At 32.3% G+C, this 23,807-nt stretch overlaps 1 protein-coding gene across 1 annotated transcript in view; it reads right to left on the bottom strand.

Annotated features, from left to right (window-relative positions):
• LOC140444316 (nephrin-like) overlaps nucleotides 1-23,807 on the bottom strand; it is a 368,578-nt gene that overhangs the window by 73,194 nt on the left and 271,577 nt on the right. The window contains exon 7 of the mRNA XM_072536066.1: nucleotides 17,265-17,648. Within this exon, the coding sequence (XP_072392167.1) occupies nucleotides 17,265-17,648 (384 nt within the window). The remainder of the gene's footprint in view (nucleotides 1-17,264; nucleotides 17,649-23,807) is intronic.

Genomic DNA, 23,807 nt, shown 5'->3' with positions numbered 1-23,807 from the left:
TTTGCTATTAAGAATATACGAAAATAAATATCAATATATGAATAAAGCTCATTCAAACCTTGGATAAAAGAGGCCAATTATACGAGTTTGTGGAACCACTGTGAACCAGATGGCTTAAATAAATAAAAAATATTGGAAAAGCGCTAGCGTCGAACTCCCAGAATTAATTTTTAACACACAGAGCCACCTTCCAGAATGAACCTGGACTGAACTCGTCTTCGTGAATGTAAACCTACTTGAGTCTTTAAAACCTAACCTCATTAAATGGGGTATAAATGCAAACTCTTTTCATCACAATGCACCTTCGATGATATATGACTCAAAAATATAAACGCAGCAGACATAGCCCGATACTGAGCAGAAAACTTGTAGTCGGAATCAGACTCGAAAAAGTCAATTAAGTCTGTTCCTCTAGATACCCTTACATCCATTGTTCGAATTAATGACTTTTTTAAATAACTATATAGTAAATAATTTTTATTTGTCTTTTTGGTTGTGTCCTTGTGTACGTGTTTTTTTTATATTTATAAAAGCTTTACAGCTATCTTTACATAAGTATATCAGTTTCTCAACGCTGCTGTTAAAATAAACATTCGAAATAAAAAAAAATCGGACCACATTTATAAAAATGAAAAAGTATTTTGTAGTCGAGATTTCAGCTTAGGACTAAAAATACTGCTTATGGCATGTTATGTTTTGTCAGTACTGTACTACGTATAGAATTGAGGTGAACATTACAAAAAATAAAAGCTTTTAAGCTCTGGGTGTATCGCAGAAAAATCGCAGTACGAATTTAAGCAATACTGAGATGATAAAGCGAACCAAAAAGAGAAGAACGTTCTACGGGTACTGGCTATTAAAAAGACAAAAATCATTTCTCATGACATTTCTCTTTAAAAAATCTGGGCAAATGGTTTAACACGACTAAAAACTACATGACTATAGCAACAGCCTCGAAGATGTAAAATGTTGTAAACAACATTTAAAGAGGACGCCCTAATCAAAAAGTAATAATAAAACAGTCCAAGAGTTTCACATACTTTCACCTATCATGTTATATCAGATATAGAAAGAACACAAGTATGTTTAAAAGCACTAATGTCAGTTCTCAATGTCAGTAATAAAGGGTTCGTAGAGTATAAGAGTTGAAAATAGTAGGGCAGACGCCAGAAAATAAAAGAGGAAAAAGTATAAGTAGGTCCCTTCCTCAAAACGTACATGATATTTTAAGTAACCACATAAGGTCCTTTCCACTTAAAGAGTCACACTACTCGGGTAAAAAGATGTAGTACCTAAGTTCAGATTTTAACTTGAAAAAAATGTGGACTTTGTTTTGTAAACAGTACTCAGATGTTAAAGTAAGCCCAACAGTATATTGAAGACACTTTAAAAACAATTTCAACTATCATTTTGGGCGTCCTCAGGTAGAGACCTGTTGTAAATGCGAGGAACTAAATTTGAAAATTAAATCACCCCACCTTAATGAGGTAGCAAATAGAGTCGCACGAGTTATTTGCTCATAAGAAAAGGAGCAAAAAGTTTTACAGGGCTCTTAAGTACGAGCAATCTGAAGAATAAAAACAGGACGAAAACGTGTTATCAATAGCATTTGATTACATGAAAACTATCAGTCTAAATAAAATACCAGTACAGCAACTGTATTACTTAAGACAGGTTTCTGTTCTTGTCTTTTGTATCTACAATTTAAAGACTGGTAAAAGTAACATTTACCTGTATCACGAAGGCTTAGATCATAAAGGTCCCAATGAAGTTTGTAGTTTTTTGAACAGCTTCTTATCAAACATTCCAACAACTAAAACTTCGTTTTAAAAAGCTTCGTTTATTTGCAGACAACTGTGGCGGGCAAAATAAGAATCAGGCCCTTTCTAGATTTTGCCTTATTTGACAGACAGTGGCAGATTCAACAAAGTTGAACAGTTCTTACCTATAAGGGGCAACAGCTTACTTCCCTGTGACAGGAACTTTGGCACGATTGCATGACCGCATTTTTACATTACACCAAAAGTTACTGAGCTTATAATACAAAGTTCAAAAACTAATAAATTCACTGTAATGGAAGTGAACCCATCACATATGCTAGATTCTAAAAGTTTCCACTTAGAACACTACAAAAAATCGTGTATTTCCTCTGAAACTAAAGAAAAGCATATTCCAAAAGAGAGAAAAGTACATTTCAGCATAAGTAGTTTGTTCCATTTTGTTTATGACAAAGAGAAAAAAGGCTATATTAAAGCTCACAACACAATACAAGGCTTAGTCCTGTCAGCCACACTTTTTTATGGCAAAACACACTTTGAATACTATGAAGCGTTATTTGATTGGCCAACAACCAGGGAAGACTTTAATGAAAGTGATTTCAGTGAAGAGGAAGACAATGAAGGATAATTTTTAAGGACGTGCTCCTGAAGGGAAAAATTTGTTGAGAACTTTAAAAAAAAAATTTAGTATTTTTCATTGTTGTAATTCTCAATTAAAATCTGTAATTAAAATTTCAATTTTTTTTAAAGTGCGTATGTGAGCAAAGTTTTTTAATTATTACCTATAGTTTATTTTTATGAACGAGAGAGTAATTAGCATAATTTTAACTGGTAGCTCCGACCACTCCATGGGCGTGCTCAAGATTAATTGAAAAATTACTTTGAATAATTGCAAAAAATAAATGAATTATTTCAGTGTTATAAAGTGTTATGTGTATGTAAACAAAAGTGACCTCTTTTATCACACACTATATTAGAACTGACTGGCCTACATTAAAAAGGGTTCTAAAAAATTCACATTTTTTTAATTTTTAAAAATTACAAAAGAGAAAACTAGTTTTTAAAACCGTCTAAGGTATGTTAAATAGATGAATAAAAATATTAATATAAAACTTACAGCTACTTGTTACAAATCCAAATCAGATTCAGAAGATGAACTTTCAGAACCAAGATTTATAATAACTGGCTCGATCATTTTATCAGTAATATTGTCCAGCTTCCACATTTTTTCCTCTTCTTTAATAGTGTGATTTACTGCCTTTTCCCAGTTTTCAGGTTTTACATTATTTACGGCCTCCAAAAACAACTGTTTAACATCATGAATTTTAAAAGTGGTATTTTTTCTTGAAACTTCACTCTTTATCTGTGCCCATACCAGTTCAATCGGGTTTAATTCACAATGATATGGTGGGGATCTAAGTTCTGTCATTCCACGATTTTTGGCAATTTCATCAATTTCGTATTTTTTAAATTTTTCTTTATGAAGGGCACACAACGAATAAAGTTCCGTTCTTATAGATCCGGGATGGTACGTAATATTTTTTGAACTCAGCCAATTCTGCAAGTCTTTTTTTAACCACTTGGTTGTGGGCAGTCCTTCTATAAGTCTGGAGTGATAACTTGCATTATCCATTACTATTACACAGTTCTTAGGAAGAAGATCTATCATTTGTTCGAACCATTCTTGAAAGACATCAGCGTTCATGTCTTCATGGTAGTCACCGGTACGAGTTGATTCAAAAGTTAATAAACCACCTTCAACAAAACCGTCTGAACTGCCAATGTGTACTATTATCAGCCTGCGTCCCTTTCCTGATGGTGGGTTTAAACCAGTAGATAAGTTATTTACAAAAGCGTGCCTGTGACTTGTAACAGTTTCATCCTGCCAAAATTTATTTGGTGTATGACCCTCGTTGATCCATGTTTCATCAAGATAAAATATTTTTCTTTTTTGGTTTCTCATTTCCTTTATGGTTCTTAGAAAATGTCTTCTCCATATGACAATATCGCTTCTTTCCAATAAAATAGACTTTCTGGGATTCTTTTTCCAGCGGAAGCCTATTTCTTTTAAAATAACGTACTTCGACTCATTTCTGGGTAATCCTTATCATCTCGAACTGAGACAAGAACTTTATCCAATGTTGGAAATTCTTGTCTAAAGAAGAATTCATGCACTTTCCGTCGAAGTCCTTCTTTAAAATGATATTCTATTTGAAATTTTGGTTTCCCTGGAGCATTACGTGGCATTTGAAAACTACCACATTTCTCTTCTTTAATAACTGTGTAAATCGTAGATTTCCCAACACCAAGTGTACTGCTAACTAACTCAACGGTCTCATCAACACTTTCACATAAACGTTTGTCTGTAAATGATTTAAAACAATTAAATATTAATGTTTTTTCATTAACTGTTAGAGGACCAATTTTTCGGCGTTTACACGGCACTTCCAAATTTTCCATAACACTAGTATACACAATAAACTGCACCTTGCAACTGAAGTACCTACTTTTAGTGAACTGTTAAGAATTTTGAATACGCCACTTGGACCTTCCTATATACAAAATGGAAAAACCCACTATCACATTTTCTGTGGAATAAGTTTAGAAGGTAATTATCTAGTCAATTACTGTCGTAGATTCCTGGAATTAAAGAATTAAATGTTTGATTGTTGAAACCCTTACTTCGTGGAATGCACTCATTTCAGATAAAATAAAACGTTTTATTTTATCTAAAGAATTAAACTTTATTTTGCAAATAGGCAAAGAATTAAACTTTATTTTGCAAATAGATAAAATAAAACGTTTTATTTTATCTAAAGAATTAAACTTTATTTTGCAAATAGGTAGGTACTTATTAAACTTTTATTGGTTATATATAACCAATAAAATAAACATCTTACATTTCTTGCAAATTCATTAGTATCTGTTAACCTCCATCACTCCGACACTGGCAACCTAATTTAGGGATTAGTAATTCTCACAACTGTTGTATTCTATTCTGCTCCAACCTTTATACCTGGTGGTCATACTCAATTTAAAATTGTTTTCCTATATACTTCTGTAAGCTTGTTGACAAATATCTGTTTTTCATTGAGTCACCCGTATCAACAGTTTAGGGATTTGCATACATAATTTATTGTTTTATTACTCTCTCATACATAAAAATACACTTTAATAAACAAAAATTACTATTGATTGTTTTAAAAGTGTAATCTAATCATGTAAGATATAATTTGAGAAAATACAGTTAAATTCGGAATAAAAAATTTATTTCAGTCTAAAAGTAGTTTTTTTTAGTTTCTCAAAAGTTTTGATTTTGTCACTTACGCTCTTTAAAAAAAACGGTTCAATTATTAACGGAATAATTATTTTATTCATTTGTTTATAATCATTAGTTTATTAAAGATAATCATAGTTGTTCATAGTTAGAATAACAAAATCCTTGATCATATGCATGTTTTTATATTACATATAGATTTGTACTATATGTAGAGAATACTCGTTGTCTTTTGTTTTTCTTTTAATCAATTCCAAAAGTTTTAGAAAATAAAATTAAATCGCTATCTTTACTGGTTACACTATTTTCTCTTGAAAATACCAGCGTGTAAAATCTCCATGTGTATTTGAGGTTGTACACATCCTTTAGACCTTTTTACAAACACAATTATAATAAAGCTTCCTAAAGAGTTCTAAAGCTCCTCTCTAGCCGATGTTCTGTCTCATAAACTCTCTGCAGGTGCTTTCCAATTCGTTCCAAACCGTTCAACACTTCACCGTCAAGTAAGTGCCCAGCACTTTTCTGACTTCTTTTATATTTAATTATATCGGTTTAGTGTGTTTCGAGAAATAGGAGCTAAGTATATACCTTCAGAATTAAATTAATATCGAGTTGTACAAATAGAATTTTTGTTACAGTTTGCTTCTTGGGTTCAATTTAATATTATTTTGTAACAAAGATATAAAGTAAGTTCTAATACTACTGCAAAATTGCAATAAGTTATTTGCAATTGCACTATGCTTCATGTAGAAATGGACGTAATTAAATATAACGTATTTATTACTCGTATATCAAAATAATAAAAATTTGTAAATTAGTAAAAAAATTTTAAAAATATATGTAATTAATACTAGAAAAGAACTATAAAGTCAATTGACGCTAAAAATATATAAAATTTATTTTAGTTAATTGAACTGCCGTCTATTGAACTGCTACATATTCACAGTTCTGCTCTACGGAATGGAAGCGTGGACACTGACTGTTGCATCTATGAATCGGCTCGAAGCTTTCGAAATGTGGTGTTATAGGCGCATCTTACGTATATCCTGGTTTGACAGAGTTACTAATGTGGAAGTCCTGCGTAGAATGGGGAAAGAATGTGAAATTCTCATTACCGTCAAAACTAAAAAGTTGAAATATCTAGGACATGTAATGAGAAATTAAGAACGTTACGGACTTCTCCAGCTGATTCTCCAAGGGAAGGTAAATGGTAAGAGAGGACCGGGAAGAAGACGCATTTCCTGGCTTCAAAATTTACGAAAGTGGTATAACACGACTACCACTGAACTGTTCCTCGCTGCAATAAACAAAGTAAAGATCCGGACCGGAACGGATAGGCACTTTAAGAAGAAGAAATTTTAGTTAATACTTTCATGCATTTTTGTACAGTGTGGTACATGTTTTTTTATTAAGTAAACAGCGCCAACCATGAAAGGTTATTGGCGAGGAAGAGTTGTACATAAAATTAGATGTTTGCTTATAACAACTACATAATTACAATTGAGAACTTAAGTCTATTTTTATATTAGATTGTACAATTTAGTTAGTTATTGAAACTTATTCACTTTATCACATTTACTTTAGTTCAGAGCACTTTTGAGATCACTTAGTAAATCATCAATAATGTGTTGAATGTCAGAGGAATATCACAAACATAGCACAGTTTTTATTGTTCTTTCTTCATTAGGTACTGGTGGCTGAACATTAAATACGGCTTGAATGTTCCACTGAATAATAGCCATTTTGTTAACTTTTTGTTTTTTTTTTATTTATCGTTGGAAGGAGTATTTTCCTGTGATGCGTCAGTATCTTCAGAGGTGTCATCCTGAATACTAAAATCTTGGTTTATTTTGCTAAGTAGTTTTTTCTTGATTGTTGTAATTCTAGATTTAATTGCTCTTTGTGCTAACACGTGTATATCCTGTGTGTATTCTAGGGCCAGTTCTAATGATGCATCCTGGATAAATTGTTTAAATGGTTGTAATAACGACTCAATATTAGTAGTTTTTGAAGTGGATTTGTCTAATTTGATAATTTTTCTTCTTTTTAATTTGCACTGGTTTTGGTTTCATGAATTCTGTTAGTATGGTTTCTGTAGGAGTGGAGCAAGTTAAGAATGACACTTCCGGGTAAGATCGTTTATTTTTATTATCGGTATCAGTGCTGACTTGAGCATCCATTTCTTTTCGAAAGTCGTCATTTACATGTGTAATTTGATTTTGTTCGGAACTAGTGGATGGTATTTGTGGAAGAAAATTTTCCTCCGTTTGGGGCTTTTGAGTATTTTGTAGATAAGAGGGATTTGAGGTACAGTCCGAGGAAACGTGACCAGCTTGGTGGCATTTGTAACAAGTTAGTTTATGGGAAAGAAAAATTGGGTACGGAATATTTTCAAAATCAATGAGGACGGAGTCGGGTACAGTAGGTGTAGGTGTAGGTGTACAATTGTCTGTAGGTGCAAAGTAAACTTGTCTTCGAAAACTAAGTACATGGCTGTATTGCGGTCTTGCATTCCAGCTCTGAGGAACGAAATCGGAGACATTAATTTAAAACCAAGATTGATTAAAGACTGTTCGATTATGTCATGGGGTATAGATGGGCATACGTTGGATAAAACTAATCTATTGGCGGGTGTAATTAGTTTACGTGCTTTGATTGTATGTTCTCCAATTTTAATTTCACCATGTTGACTTAGAAAATCATCTACAACTTGTATGCTTGAAAGGTAGATGCATATTCTTCCGTTTGACATTTTGGATGAGAACAGTACATTTTTTGGATGGACTATAGTTCCTACTGCAATGGTGTACTCTTCTGTTCATATTTCATCTACTGCCGGTAAAATTATGGGTCGGATTTTTGTTGAGAATTTTGTTAATGGTTGTTGCTTAGTGATGGTAGAATAAGTAATGTTTTGCTGATCGGGATTAATTGATGAATAATTTTAATTTGAGTAGGTTCGACTCTGTTTATTTAAAAGTAAATAGTCGATCTAGTAATTGGCAATATAATGCCAAGAGTTGAAACTAGTTTTTTAAATAATTAATAAACACGAAATATAAATAATGTTCTTCGTATGTATATTAAAACAATGTTTGTAATCAAACTACTACCAATTTGTAAACTGTACTTACAGCTATTAACAGACCACTGTACACTTCTTCTATATATTTCGGTTTATTATTTAAATGTACACTGTTTCTTCTCAAAAACTGTAAAAGTTGTGGAACTCAAAGTATTTCGACTTGTCTACCTGAAATTTTTGATAAACTCCTGGTGTGGCACATTTAAATTGGAAACGCTTCTATAAAATTTGAAGTTGGTAACATATTTTAACCAAGCTCTATCTAAACTTTAAATTAAGCGAAAATTAGCACAACATTTCCTGAATGGCAACATTGTAAAAGAGAATAAAGTGTTCCTTTAAGTGATAAACATGTTTCTTATTATTCAACAAGAAGTTCATAACCAGCGCAAATCTACAGTCTGACCTTCATGGTTTGGTTCTTCTTCACCGGATTTGGTTATTTACAAGAAAAATATAATTCATAATTTCAAGTAATAACCTAAAAATTGGCATTCATACATCAGAAAAGCAAAGTATTGTTGGTCCATCAAAATATTCAACAGTTCTCTTTGTACCGGAAATCAACATTTAGCTGCTCAACTCATTTGGACCATCCTATTTCTGTCAACTTTCCTCCAAAAATTCTTCATAATATTCTTCGTTCCCATATTTAAAATTTATATTGTAGTTTTGCTTTTAACACCCATGTCTCGCACCCATACCTTAGAAAATATAAAAATCTGTTATAGATAAATCATCTGAATTAGAAAATAATTCAAGTCAAAATAGTTAAAATAATGATAACAAGGGCAACATTAAATTGTCTACAATAGAGCTGCCTAAATTCTCAGGCCAGTTCGATAACTGGCTAGACTTTCATGACTCGTTTGACTCTCTAATTATTAATAATAGTAGTTTAAGTCAAATTCACAAATTTCACTATTTAAAATCTGCCATTTCTGGCAATGCAACAACGGCTATCAGCCCATTGCCACTTTCTTCTACAAATTTTAGTCTTGCATGGCAGCTTATATGTGAACGATATGCAAATCAAGATCTTTTAATCTACAGTCACGTAAAGGCAATATTCAACTTGCCAACAGTAAATAAAAACAACTCTTTTCATTTGAGACTATTGATAGACAATACCTCAACAATTTACGTTCTTTAACCTATATAGTATGTAGTAAGCTAGATCCTATTTCTGAACGTGAGTGGGACTCAGTTAAGCATACATTTGATCATACATTTGATCAACTCTTATAGTTTTTAAAGAAAAGAGCTAACATATTAGAAAATAGAGCATTTAAAATCAATAAACATGAGAAATCACATAAAATACTAGCAGAGTGATTAATAACAGAAGTGCAAAATCATTTGTTTCAACAGAATATTTATTCATATAAATAAAAACTGTAAATACGGAAAATATCAAAAATGTGGTATGAAGCATCATACACTACTTTATGTTGAGTTTTCTGGTTGTTCACATGCTTCAAGGGTACCTTCAAATCCACAGCATGCTTCTTCTGCTCAGAATATTGTGGAGCCTCCAAATGCTTCCATCACTCTTTCTTTTTGTTTTTCTGATACTCAGGTATTGCTGTCAATAGTTACTGTTCTTATTAGAGATACCCATTGTCATTATCATTCGTGTATGGTCATTTTATTCTCTAGTTCACAGTCAAATTTATTTTTGAAAAACTTTACAATAAGTTGGGTACAAAAAGGAAACGTGTGAATATTGCTGTTTCTGGTATCAGTTAGGTACCTTTATGTATAAGTTCAAATTGTTTGGTCTCTATTCAAGCAACTTACTCTAATTTCAATCTCTCAATCTCTGGTTTGGTAGTAGAAGAAATATGTAACCTAATTTCAAGTTTTTCTTTGGATACCAACTGATTCGGTATACCTCAAAGTATACATCTAGCAAACCCAAATTTCTTTAAACCTTTTAAGATTGATCTCTTAATTGGTTCTGCTGTGTTTTGAGATCTTCTGCTAGTTGGTCTAATTTGTTTAGGGCAAAATATTCTAGTTCTTAAAAAACTAAGTTTGGCTGGATCGTTTTAGGTCCATTGCCAATTTCTCATACAAATAATATTAATTGTAATTTTTCTCAAAATGTGGAGTCACAGGAACTTTCTCGGTTTTAGGAAATAAAGGAGTGTTCTATTTCAAGGCCTATATTGTCAGAGGAAGAACAGCTGTGCGAACAGCACTTCATCTCAACATTTAAAAGAAGTTCCAATGGCAGATTCATAGTTTCTATTCCTTTTAAAGAATCTCCGAACAAATTAGGTGACTCCAGTCAATGTGCTTCTAAACGGTTTTATAATATAGAAAAAAGGTTTCAAAACAATTCCTCTCTTAAATCAGCTTACGCAAATTTCATGCAAGAGTATATAGATTTAGGACACATGTCAAAATCTCCTTCAATTCCTTATTCAAGTATATCTAACTTTCTTTCACACCGTGCCGTTCTAAAGGAAGATAGTGTGACTACTAAGCTTCGTATCGTCTTTGACTTGGGGTCAAAGGTCTTGAATGGGTCTTCCACTTCTTCTACTGCATTATAACTAAATGATCTTCAAATGGTTGGCCTCAATGTACAAAGCGACTTATTTTTAATACTTCTTCGCTTCAGGCAGCATTCATTTGTAGTTTCTGCGAACATAGTCAAAATGTACCGACAAGTTCTCATTGCTCCTGAATAGCGAAACCTCCAACAGATCTTATGGCACTTCGATCAATCAGAAGAATTATGTAAATATCAGCTAAATACAGTTACATATGGTACTGCAGCTGCTTCATTTTTTCTAATAGACGTCTTCTACAACTTTCAATAGAATCTGCCACAATAGGGTTTGTTGAAGCATCGAAGATCATATCTTTAAATTTCTATATAGATGATCTTCTAACAGGATCTGATTCTTCTTCTGATCTCTCACTTATTTCGTAAATAGGTTTCTAATAATCCTAACATCATTGATAGTATTAATTTGTCTTCTATCTGTTCTAATGATTCTAACTTTCTTCGCATTGGAGAGATAACCAGAAGGTTAGATATTCTATGGAGTTATGAGTCAGATACCCTCATGTATCATGTAAATAATCCCACATCTAAGTTGGTTACTAAACGTTAAATCCTTTCTTCGATTGCACAAATCTACGATCCTTTGGATCTTCCTGTACCAGAGAAGCTATTAGACTTGAGTTGAGTTGCATGGATTTTCTGATTCTTCAAAACAAGCCTATGGAGCTTTCATATATTCTTTTTTGTGCGAAAAGCTAGAACATTGGAAGCTCTTATTCTTTCTAGGTTAGCCGCCAAGGTTACTGATTCATTGACTATTCAATTTTATAATGTGTTCTTCTTCTGGTCAAATTCCACTATAGTTCTTGGATGGATCAATAAACCACCAAACTTTCTTAAAACATTTGTTGCAAACCGAGTGTCAGAAATTGTCTCCAATACCAATTTCAGCAAGCGGATTCATATTGGTACCAAGCAAAATCCTTCCCACTTACTCACCAGAGGCCTTGAACCTTCACTTCTACATTTTTCTAGCTTGTGGTGGGAAGGCCCCAGTTTTTTTTTCTGTGAATCTGTTTGATACACCATTTCAACCTGTTCAATACAATAAGGATCTACCTGAGTTAAAGATAGAATCCATATTAATGAAAATATCACCTACTATATAATTACTTTCTTTTGATCGTTTTTCCAATTTCAGCCGCTTGCAGTGCAGTTTAGCAATATGCTTAAATTAATTCATAAAGTAAAATACTCAAATCATTCGCTTAGACAGTTTGGCTTTCTCTCGTCTAAGGAATTCAAAACTCCGAAAGATATTTAGTTACAGCAGTTTAAAATCAAGCCTTTAAGCTTGAAATTTAAACACTGCCATCAAAGGGATCTCTCCATCTTAAGTCTAATATTATTTCTTTACATTCTTTCATTGATAATGGTTGTCTTCTTCGTGTAGGAGGTAGACTTAGAAATTCATTGTTTAGTCATGATAAAAGGCATCCTGTCCTACTTTCTTCCAGTTATCATGTTACCAAAATTTTCTTTAAGGACATTCACATCCAATTATTAAATTGTGGTCCTCAGCAATACTTCATGAGGGAAAAATTTTGGCCAATTCATGGCAAAAACACTGCTAACGCTGTTGTTCGTAACTGTGTAATTTGTTTCAAGGCTCATCCTTCTTATGTTAATCCAATAATGGGTGATCCTCCTGCAGCCCGTGTACAGCCTTCATTTACTTTCGCTGTTACTGCGGTCGATTAGCCTGGTCCGTTTGTTCTTAAGGACATGCGAGGGCGTAGCTGCAAGACTTATAAGGGCTATATATGTTTATTTATATGCCGCAGCACAAAGACCTTGCACTTGGAACTTGTATCAGACCTTTCAACTCAAACTTTTTTGTCAGCCTTAAAACGTTTCATTTGTCGCAGGGGTAAACCTACTTAGCTGATGTCCGATAATGGATCAAATTTTACTGGTGCATTCAATGAACCCAATGGTCAGTTTTTTTTTTGAGATTGTATCAGCTACATTTTTTATTTGAAACTTTTTTCTACGGCGTACATATTCTTGGTAAATCGATTTTTTTGCGTTTTTCTCTCCTTACGAAGGGGAACTTACAGGGGAAAGCCGAGGAGTAAAAATCGTTAACTTTTTTGCATATTATTTGGGGTTCAAAAAGTGACATTACCTACATAATTTAGCTTGTTCATATAATTTTTGGAGGTTCAGTAGCACTTTCGTGTGACGACTGGAGTAGTGTTATTTTGCCAAAGAAATATCAGGTATAAAAATAACAAAAATTCAACTATTTAAAAAAGGCACTAGGTTTTAAAAAAGAAAGAATATAACTATTTGTATTCAAATGGATAAAAATAAATTAAGTTTTAAATGGAGTATAATGTTTAATCTTATTTTTAGCATATTATTCAATTATTATTCTATTCAATATAATTTGCTATGGATAATTGGTCGTAACCATAACCATTATTATCAGGAAAAAAATATATGTTACCAACCTTATTTATTCTTAATGTTCTTTTAACTTATTCTTTATTTTATAACAACTAAGTGCATGCATAATTATCAATATTATATTTTCTTGATATATTCATCGAAATTTTTTTTGATTATGTACCTATATGTTAAATCTGTCACTCCAGTGAATAAGTGGTTAAGTCGAATTTTTGCCAAAATGGGTTAAGTCCACAAATGAGGAAAGAATGTGAACTACGATGTTGTGAACAAGTAGTTAAGTTGTAAACTGACTCTAGCCAAAGTTATACGTATGTGTATTTTTGGCCATCTATAAAATTTATGTACTATTTAGATTAACTCGACTTACCTAATAACATATAAAATAATGTCTTAGGAAATAAATGGTTAAATTAACCTGCCCAGTTATGACCAATAATCGTTTTCTGTGCTTAACAGGTTAAGTCGAGTTGACCTTTTTTGGACCAGTGTGCACAACTGGTTAACTATAATATAAGTTATTACATCACGACATTTTCTGGCTAATTTACGATCCAAAGCTCATCCAAAGATACCTTTGGATGAGCTACAGCGTAGTTATACACTAGTCGTTAGATAGCGTTGTATGTACATTTATTAAATTATTAATTAACACTATTCGGGGAAGTACACGCGCATATAACGATATTATTATCGAGGATAAATTAAAAATTTACATTCATTTTATTTTTACTCTGTGACTGATAACATTATTTCTTCGTACTATTTCTGCATTATGTTTAAAATATGCATTCCCGGTCAATATTTTTGAGAGAATTAAAAGAAAAAGCTTTGTCAAAAAAGATTGTGCTGCCTGCTTTTGATTCAAACAAACTAAAGGACAATAATGATAGCGATTTAATGAAAGGTAAGGTACTTACTTAGATTTGTGCAAAACCTTTCTAGAACAGTTCTTTGTTTCAGATGTGGATGTCGCAAATACATCATCAGCTAGTAATATCGTTGCAGTTGGCGTGCTGGAATATTTCAGTTCAGATGATAGCATTGCTGATCCGATTTATTTACCACAGCCTGGATATTCAAGCTCGTCAGATGAAGGAAACTCCAACATTAAGCGGACGAAAAAAACAAATATGTGCCAAAAAGACAACAAACTCAAGGACAATAATGATAGCGATTTAATGAAAGGTAAGGTACTTACTTAGATTTATGCAAAACCTTTCTAGAACAGTTCTTTGTTTCAGATGTGGATGTCGCAAATACATCATCAGCTAGTAATATCGTTGCAGTTGGCGTGCTGGAAGATTTCAGTTCAGATGATAGCATTGCTGATCCGATTTATTTACCACAGCCTGGATATTCAAGCTCGTCAGATGAAGGAAACTCCAACATTAAGCGGACGAAAAAAACAAATATGTGCCAAGAAGACAACAAACTAAAGGACAATAATGATAGCGATTTAATGAAAGGTTACTTACTTAGATTTGTGCAAAACCTTTCTAGAACAGTTCTTTGTTTCAGATGTGGATGTCGCAAATACATCATCAGCTAGTAATATCGTTGCAGTTGACGTGCTGGAAGATTTCAGTTTAGATGATAGCATTGCTGATCCGATTTATTTACCACAGCCTGGATATTCAAGCTCGTCAGATGAAGGAAACTCCAACACTAAGCGGACGAAAAAAACAAATATGTGCCAAGAAGACAACAATGGAAATAATTCATGTAACACTGAAGTTGTTGAGGTAAGAACTAATAATAATAAAAAAGATATTAAAAGAGGGAGATCCAGACGTCAGAGAGCCGAATGCAAAAAATTGAGAAATTTAGGAAAATCATATATAACCGAAAAAGGAAAAATAATTTCTGAACGAACAATGGGTACTTTAAAATCATGTAGAATGAAATGCAATGACAGGATAACAGAAAATGATAAAAAAATTTGCTTTGAAAACTATTGGAATTTAGGAAGTAGAAACAAGAGGGCCAGTTACGTTGGTTCTTTAATAGAAATAAATGATAAAAAGACTAAAAAAAATATTATTAATCCAAAAAAAGACAGGTCATGCAGTTGCTCGTACAATTTAATAATTGATAAACAAAAAGTAAAAGTATGCCGAGATTGTTTCGAAAAAATATTGGGCGAAACAAAAGGTTTTGTCCAATTAGTAATAGAAAAAAAGACCAATTCTGCAAGTGGTATAATACAAAAAGACCAACGAGGTTTAGCCTCGCCTCAAAGTAAATGGAGCTTAAAAGATTTGCAGGATGTCAAGTCCCATATTTTGTCATTCCCCAATTACGAGAGCCACTATTGTCGAAATCGAACTAATAAGAAATTTTTACCATCCAATTTGACTATTTCAAAAATGTTTGATTTGTATAAGGAAGGACGAGCATGTTCTGTTTGCCTAACTATTTACACTAAAATATTTCGTGATTTAGGTTTAGCTTTTAAAAAACCAAAGCAAGATACATGTCACAAATGTGACAATTTTAATGTACAAATTAAATTATCCTCAGGAGAATATAAAACCCAATTAATAGCCGAAAGAGACGAACATCATAACATGGCTCAATTTGCTTATGAGCAGAAAAGTCGAGACAAGGCAATTGCTAAAGAAAATCAATCGAAAGGAGTTTATGCATTTGACTTGCAACAGTGCCTGCCTACCCCTTACCTTACAACCTCAGTTTCTTTCTACAAGAGGCAGCTGTGGAGCTTTAACCTCACGGTGCATGACATGGTAACAGACAAAGCAACTTGCTACTTGTGGGATGAAACCATATCTGGCAGGGGAGCTAATGAAATCGCCTCATGCCTTAATCATTTTTTAACACACTTGTCTTCTGAAAAAACAGAAGTAACATTTTATTCCGATACGTGTGGCGGTCAAAATAAAAATAACGTCGTTGCATTAATGTTTCTTAATTTTGTGAATCAAAAGGCAAACCTGAAGATCAACCACAAATTTTTCGTTAGTGGTCATACCCATATGGAGTGTGATACTGACCACTCCGTTATTGAAAGGGCCAAGAAAAAAACTAATTTAAAAATAAATCATCTTAACGACTGGGCACAGTTAATCAGAATTGCTAAACAAAAAAATCCTTTTAAAATTGTTATGATGTTGAAAGAGAATTTCTTCGATTTTAATTCGCTTGTGAAGAAACATGGCCCTTACATTATTAAAAAAATTGATAATGATGGCGAAAGGTTTCTGTGGAAACCTGTCCAATGGCTTCAATATGCTCAAAGCGGCGGCCAAATTTCATTTAAGTGCTCATTAAAAGAAGAAGATCATTTCAAAACAATAAATTTTGCTCGTAGAGGATGTCTAACTATATTATTTAGTTTACCCAATATTAACAACGAATCAGTACCGATAGCAGCAGAAAAGAAAAAAGACTTATTGTCTTTATTGCCTTTAATAGATCCTTCATTCCATTCATTTTATCAAAACCTGAAAACGAAAAACGATGTCGCCAATGATCCTGACCTGGAAGAATTGGATCCTGACGAAGATACACCATATAATTCATAATAAATGTTTTTTAAACTGTTAAACTGTTTTTGTTAAATTTAAAATAAAGAGATATCCTTTTTTTATGTTTTAAGTCATTAAACCAAGAAATAAAGTACACAGATTGGCTTATTTTTATTAATATATTGATGTGAATAACTGGGTAAGTCGACGGTGAATAAATGGTTAAGTCTCATATCTCAGTATCCTAATCACTTAGTAGTTACAGAATGAGACCAATAATACATTTGTATTCTATCTAATTTTTTTGTAAATGTTTTAGCATTCTATCGTATAAAATCGATTTATGACATGTTGTCAAAACTTGTAACTCATCTCCTGAAAACTATGCAAAATTGACTTAACCACTTATTCACTGGAGTGACAGAAATAAATATTATCTTTCTTATTGTAGGGAGAATAGAAATATGTAATACATTCTAAATGTTTTTAAAGGCGTTTAAAATTGCTTTATACATTTGGTCAAAAATTAAAATATAAATATAACCACATAACCAAAAACGTTTGCATAATTTTAAGTCAAACAAGCATTTCCTTTTAGTTCGGTATTATACCAGAAAATATATACTTCATAATTATTTTCACTTACCGTCAAACCCTTCAGTGCACTCCACCTCTAGCGACTCATTTGTCATATTAACTATAGTGCAATTATAGGGCGGATCAGGTTTCCCAGCAGGAATAATATGAAATATACATGGCTCCTGCTGTTTTCCTGCCAAATTGTTCGCCCAACACATTACAGTGCCGTAGTCCATTTCGTTCATGGGAGTATACGTCAACGTCGAGATGAACCTATGCAGACCTGTCTTGTATCGCGTGGCGGGAACATCTGAGGATTCTGCTGAGTTGTTAAAGAGCCATTTGAAGTTATCTGGAGGGGGATAAGACTCAACTTCACAGAGAACTTTAACTTTTTCTGTTTTAGCCACGCCGTAAATACGTTTTTGCTCTGAACGGCATATTGGTTTATCTAAAAAGTAAAAATGCCTTATAAACTATCAATAATATTTCAACAAATAAAATAATGTCTAATTTTTAAAAAACCTTTCAGTTGTTAGTTAAAATTTGTCAGCACTACTAACATACGGATAAAACCTGATTTTCCATCTAGTCACCGCAAAGCAATTAAGCAAATAGTTGTTAACAGTAACCAAAGCTACAGTATTTCAATAATTGAATTCAATACGTCGTATAAAGTTGAAATTCGCAAGAATACCTATAGCTTGATTTAATGGTTAACCGTTAACCGACCGTAAAATTTACCGTCTGTTTAGGTTTCAAAATTTTAGTTAGAATTGGTAAGCAATTTTTTACCACAATACCACAATGTGAGAAGAATATATTTATATTACATTTATTTATTTGTCGAAAACTTAAAAATTATTAATGTACGGAATCAAAACACTGTTAAAGATTAAATAATTGTGTAATCTTATTTTTACTGAATATTTTAATTAGTTCACTTCCAGAATAGTACTTAAAATTATGTTTAAAAATTTGAATTTTTGAGTTTTAATGTGGGTGAGGTCATTAAGACTTTTTCGAAAACAACTTTCCAGTCGGGTTAGATGAATAAATGGTTTAACTTTAAATGGCAAGCTACCCCAACTTTTATTATTCTAACCTTAGGGGGGGTGTTAATATTAGTGTAAATTAAAATAATGACTGAATCCCAGTGTTCTGTTTGCCGGCATCTTGAATTTAAAAGAGAACCGTTTTTGTTCAATATCTCCGTCATTTTCAACTTTTCGACAAAAATGGTAGAATAGAATAGAATATAAATATGCTTTATTGTTACTAAAAATTATATTTTTTTGGACAATTTTATGGACAAAGCTTACAAAAAGTAAAAAAAAAACACTAATAATTAACAAATACATAGATCGTCAATATCACAAAATAAAACATAATAAAATATACAATCAATTGCAAAATTTCACTAAATTGCAAATTGAATAATAAAACCCTATGAACTAGTTTACGAATAAGTTTAAGCTGCTGCATCCAATATTGTACCCAAACGTACTGTAATTTCTTAGTTATTCGTTAATAAACTCTGTCACCGAATAATATGGTCTTTCAGATAGATAGGCTTTTGTCGATTTACGAAACTTAAGGAAAGAAGTTGTAGATTTAAGTTGCAAAGGGAGATGGTTGTATAATTTTTTTACCGAATATAATATAGATTTCTTTAGTAACTCAGTGGACGGGATCGGTAAATACACATCAAAGCTTGAATTTCTGGTGAAGTAGTCATGATTAGGTCTGGTGGGAAAATTATGTAGGTATTTACGAATTAAGCATAACACTACAATGTAGTTTATATTCAACTTTATGTTTAATTTTATGTTTATGACATTCTGGGATTGTTGGATAGCCCAAAATTGACGAAGTAAGTCTAAAACATTATTCACAAAAAAACTTTTATCATTCATTAACTTCGAGTTTTTATCGGGGTTAATCAATTTCTTCATTTAAAAAAACGTTTCTTGGCTTATTTCAGATGCCCCTGAAGATGCTCTAATGAGCGAAAGTACTTGGGCAAGATTTAATTAATAAAACTGTGCTCGATATCTGCCTTTATTTTATCAAAGTTTCTATAATGACTTTAACAAAACATTCAATGAAACTAAAAAAGAAGAAGTAGATTTGATTTTAGGTGACTTCAACTCGAAGGTAGGGAAAGGAAGAAATGGAGAAGTAGTAGGAGAACACGGACTGGAAACACGTAATGAAAGAGGTAAACGACTAGTTCAGTCTTGCAAAGATAACGAACTCATTACCAAAAACACGTTGTATAAACTCCTAAATCGAAGAATATATCGTCGGGTTACAAGCAAAATACACTAAGTCAGTTTTTGTCATTTTTGACTTAATTACATATTGATATTGCAATTTGTTTACTTTATGTACTAGCAAAATCCATTAAGTATTTTCTCATCCTTGACAACACAAAACAATAAAATTTTACATTCACTAAGTCTTTAACAACAAATTTTTGTTCAGGCAAAATCCATTAAGTGACTTAGTGTATTTTGCTGAAGGCAATTATTTGACATAGTGGATTTTACTGGTTAAATTTGGTTTTAAAACTCCCGTTAAAAACGATTTAGTATTTAGTATAAAATTTTTATACAAGTTTCAGCTTGCAAAATATTTCTTCCTCGCTTTATGTGTGGTTATTGATGAGTCAGTTGTGTCCCAGAACTTGAAACTTGAAACGAAAAGTTCATTATGAAACGTATTGACAAAATATTTGCCAACGTTAAAAAATTGGAGAACGGTGAGTCACATAGTTTATTATTGTTAGTTTAGATTTGATTACAAAAGTTTATTCTAATGTTAGTAAAATAAATTATTTCATTTTAGAAATACTTCAAATATTACCATCAAATAATGATAATGGAAATGAAAATCAAAAAACTTTTGCAACTTTAACACCTGTGGATCCTGGATCACTTGTCAACACTACAAAAGGTAAACTATTTTTTTTTAATTTCTCTTAAAAACATTTTATTACGTTCATAGTTCATCCTTCAATATACATTCTTACGATTACTCTAAAACAACACTCACTCATTTTGTTTTATAATTAAATTTATTTTTCCTACTACTTATTATGATGTCATAGCTTCAGTTGCAAGTTGCAAAATTTTATTTTAATTATTTTAATACTTTCACCTTTCATTCAGTAATAGAGAGTTATTAAAAATAGTTAAGGACGACACTTTTTTAAAAAGTTTTTAATAAAATTTTATGCCATTATACAAATTGAAGTTTTTTACTTCTATGTAAGTTTTAGTATTGTTGTCAATAAAACTCAATTGTGTTTTAGATATACGTCACAGTTTACCAATTCCTTGCACATCACGAGTAGAAGTGTCGTCCCAATTGGATGAAGAAGTAGCGAATGTGTACGACTCCGATGATTCCATGAAAGATAGAGACTGGATACCGCCTGTTTCGTCAGACAATGAAAGTGATTGTTCGGAAAGGGAGGTGAGTCTAAAGAAAGAACAAAATTTGATAGTAGATGAAAACGTTGCAGGTCAAAAAAGAGAAAACCCAATAACAGAAGAGAAACGAGTAAGGTGGAACCAAGCGAAACCAGCGCTTTGGAAAAGAAGCATAGAAAGAAAAAAGAAGATTGAAGGTTTACCTTATAAAAGCAGAACAGGAAAAACGCAGGCACCAAAGCTACCTAAACCTGTTGATTGCTCTCGTTGCAGGTATAAATGCAGTAACAATTTTTCACCGGAGGATCGTACTGAATTATGTCGTACTTACTGGAATTTAGAATTTAACAGGCAAAGAGATTTTATATTAATGAACGTTTTGTCTAAAGAAGTGAAAACACGTAGACCTAGAAAGGGCAATGACAGCAAACAAAGAAATAATGCTAAAAACTACTTTTTAAGTAACAATCATAAGATACAAGTATGCCAAAAGTTTTTCTGTGCAACACTCTGTATTTCAAATTTACCAATCATCAATGCATTTCAATATAAAAGTCAGAGTGGGGAATATGGAGGTGAAGACAATCGAGGTAAACATATTCCGTGCAACAAAACATCGGATGAAATTAGATTAAGAGTGAAAAATCATATTGAGAGTTTCCCAGTGATGGAAAGTCACTATACAAGGAAGTCAACAAAAAGACTCTACCTAGATAAAAATCTGAATATAAAAAAGATGCATGGTCTCTTTTTAGAAGATTGCCAAAGAAATAATATGCCAAAAGTAAGCAGCATTACTTACAGACGAATCTTCTGAAAGGAATATAATTTTTCCTTTTTCAAACCAAAGAAGGATCAATGCATGACTTGCAGCGAATATGAAAAGGCCGCTCCAGAGGAGAGGACAAAGCTGGAACAAAAGTATCAGATGCATTTGGAAAGAAAGGATGCAGCTATGAAAGAAAAAGAAGCCGACAAACAGAGAGCAACTGATGAAAATGGTTTCATATCCATTTCCTGTGACATGCAAAGTGTGTTACATATTCCAACATCTGAAATTAGTTTGCTTTATTATTTACGGAAACTAAACTTATACAATTTTACAATTTATGAATCTGCTCCACCCAATGACGCATTTTGTTATTTTTGGACAGAAGTAAATGGAAAAAGGGGTAGCTGTGAAATTGGCACCTGTTTATCACTTTATATACAATCATTAACAGAGAATAGAAAAAATGTGATGCATTTAACTATCTTCTCTGATACGTGTGGTGGCCAAAATCGGAACATTCAAGTAGCCGCTGTATTGCTTCATACTGTCCAATGCCATCCAACCCTTGATGTCATTGAACAGAAGTTTATGGAGAGTGGGCATTCCAACATGGAAGTGGATTCTATGCACAGTTCCATCGAAACCGCCAAGCACAAAATAGATATTTTTAGTGTACATGAATACGAGAATATCTTTAGAATGGCAAGAAAAAACAGAAAAGGTGATAAATCTGCTTACAAAACAAGAGAAATTGAACATAACGAATTTTTGGATTTGAAGAAACTGGCTCAGATGATGATAATAAATAAAAACAAAGACTTTGAAGGAAATACTGTTAATTGGCTAAACGTGAAATGTTTTAGGTATCAAAAACAGTTGCCCAATGTCATTCAATATAAATATAATTTTGCAGATGAGTATAAAAGTATACATGTTAATTTTAAACGAACCCTTAGCAAGAGAAATGTTAAAGAGGACGTTTCAAAAATTCTAACCATTCCTAAATTGTACACTAAGCAGTTGCCAATTTCTGAAGCAAAAAAAAGGGACTTGGTGAAACTTTGTAAAAAAAATATTGTACCTCCTGCTCTTCACTGTTGGTACGAGAGTCTACCAAATTCAACCTTAGTAAGGGACAATGCAGCCGAACCATCATCTCTTAGTGATTCAGAGGATGAAGAAATACTATAAATTAAAATATCAACATTTTAAATAATTTTATACTATCATATTTTACTTAATAAAAAATCGTTTTTTAATTTTTTTCACTAATTTTCTATGAGGTTATTTAAGTACTTTCTATAAGACCAAACTTTAAAGTACGAATAAGTCAACAATGCGATTATAAAAGTACAAGCAAAATACATTAATTTTTCAGTTTCAGGTAAAACACATTAAGTCATTGCGAGGTTAACAAAAACTAGTTTATTATAGTTCTTCCTTTATTAGATTTAATATTTTTTTTATAAAAGATTGTTCTTAAAACATGTGTGAAGATATACAGAGTGGAGATTTTATTAAAAAAACTAACGCGGATCCTTAAATTATGAATAAGAAGATGAGTCAAATTTAAAAATGCAATAACTCAAAAGCCACTTTTTTGACTTAGTGCATTTTGCTTGTAACCCGACGATATACATGGAAAGCACCTAAAGATGATAGTAAAATTGTAATAAACAACCAAATGGGTTACATAATAATAAATCAAAGATTCCGAAATGCCATAATATCGGCTAAAACGTACCCAGGAGCAGGTATAACAAGTGACCACAATCTAGTTCTAGCAGACATGAAACTCAAGTTAAAAAAGTTAAAAACAACTGCCAAAACACCAAGAATCCATCAGGGAAAACTAAAAGAGCTTCAGGAAGTAGAAAGGCAAAAGCAATTGACAACAATAGATAAATGGAGGAAAGTAGAGGAGATCTTGAGAAATATCATAAAACAAAAACTTCAAGAAGACACATCATCTAAAAATAAACGATGGATCACACAAGAGATAAAAGAACTGATGACGGAAAGAAGGGCACACAAGATTAGAAACGATAACGATAAACAAATAAGAAATAAAAACAACAGTACAAACAAATTAATAAAATAATCAAATAAAAAATCAAAGAAGCTAAGGAACTGTGGCTATCAGAAGAGTGTGAGGAAATAGAAAGGTTAGATAAACAATATGACAGTTTTGACATACACCGGAAAATCAAAGAGACAGCTGGCATATACAAGAAGAAGGGTATCGAAAATATCATGGAGCATGGAGCAAAGAATACATAAAAGAGCTATTCGAAGACGACGAGAAAATTGAGGTCATTGAACCAAAAGGAAGAAATAGGCCACCAATCACCAAAGACGAAATTGAGAAAGCGCTAAAACGTATAAAAAATGAGAAGGCTAT

Source organism: Diabrotica undecimpunctata, chromosome 6 (assembly GCF_040954645.1).
Source record: "Diabrotica undecimpunctata isolate CICGRU chromosome 6, icDiaUnde3, whole genome shotgun sequence".
NCBI classification, from domain to species: domain Eukaryota; kingdom Metazoa; phylum Arthropoda; class Insecta; order Coleoptera; family Chrysomelidae; genus Diabrotica; species Diabrotica undecimpunctata.
Note: the sequence above shows the minus strand (reverse complement) of the source record. Positions and strands in the feature narration are given on the sequence as shown.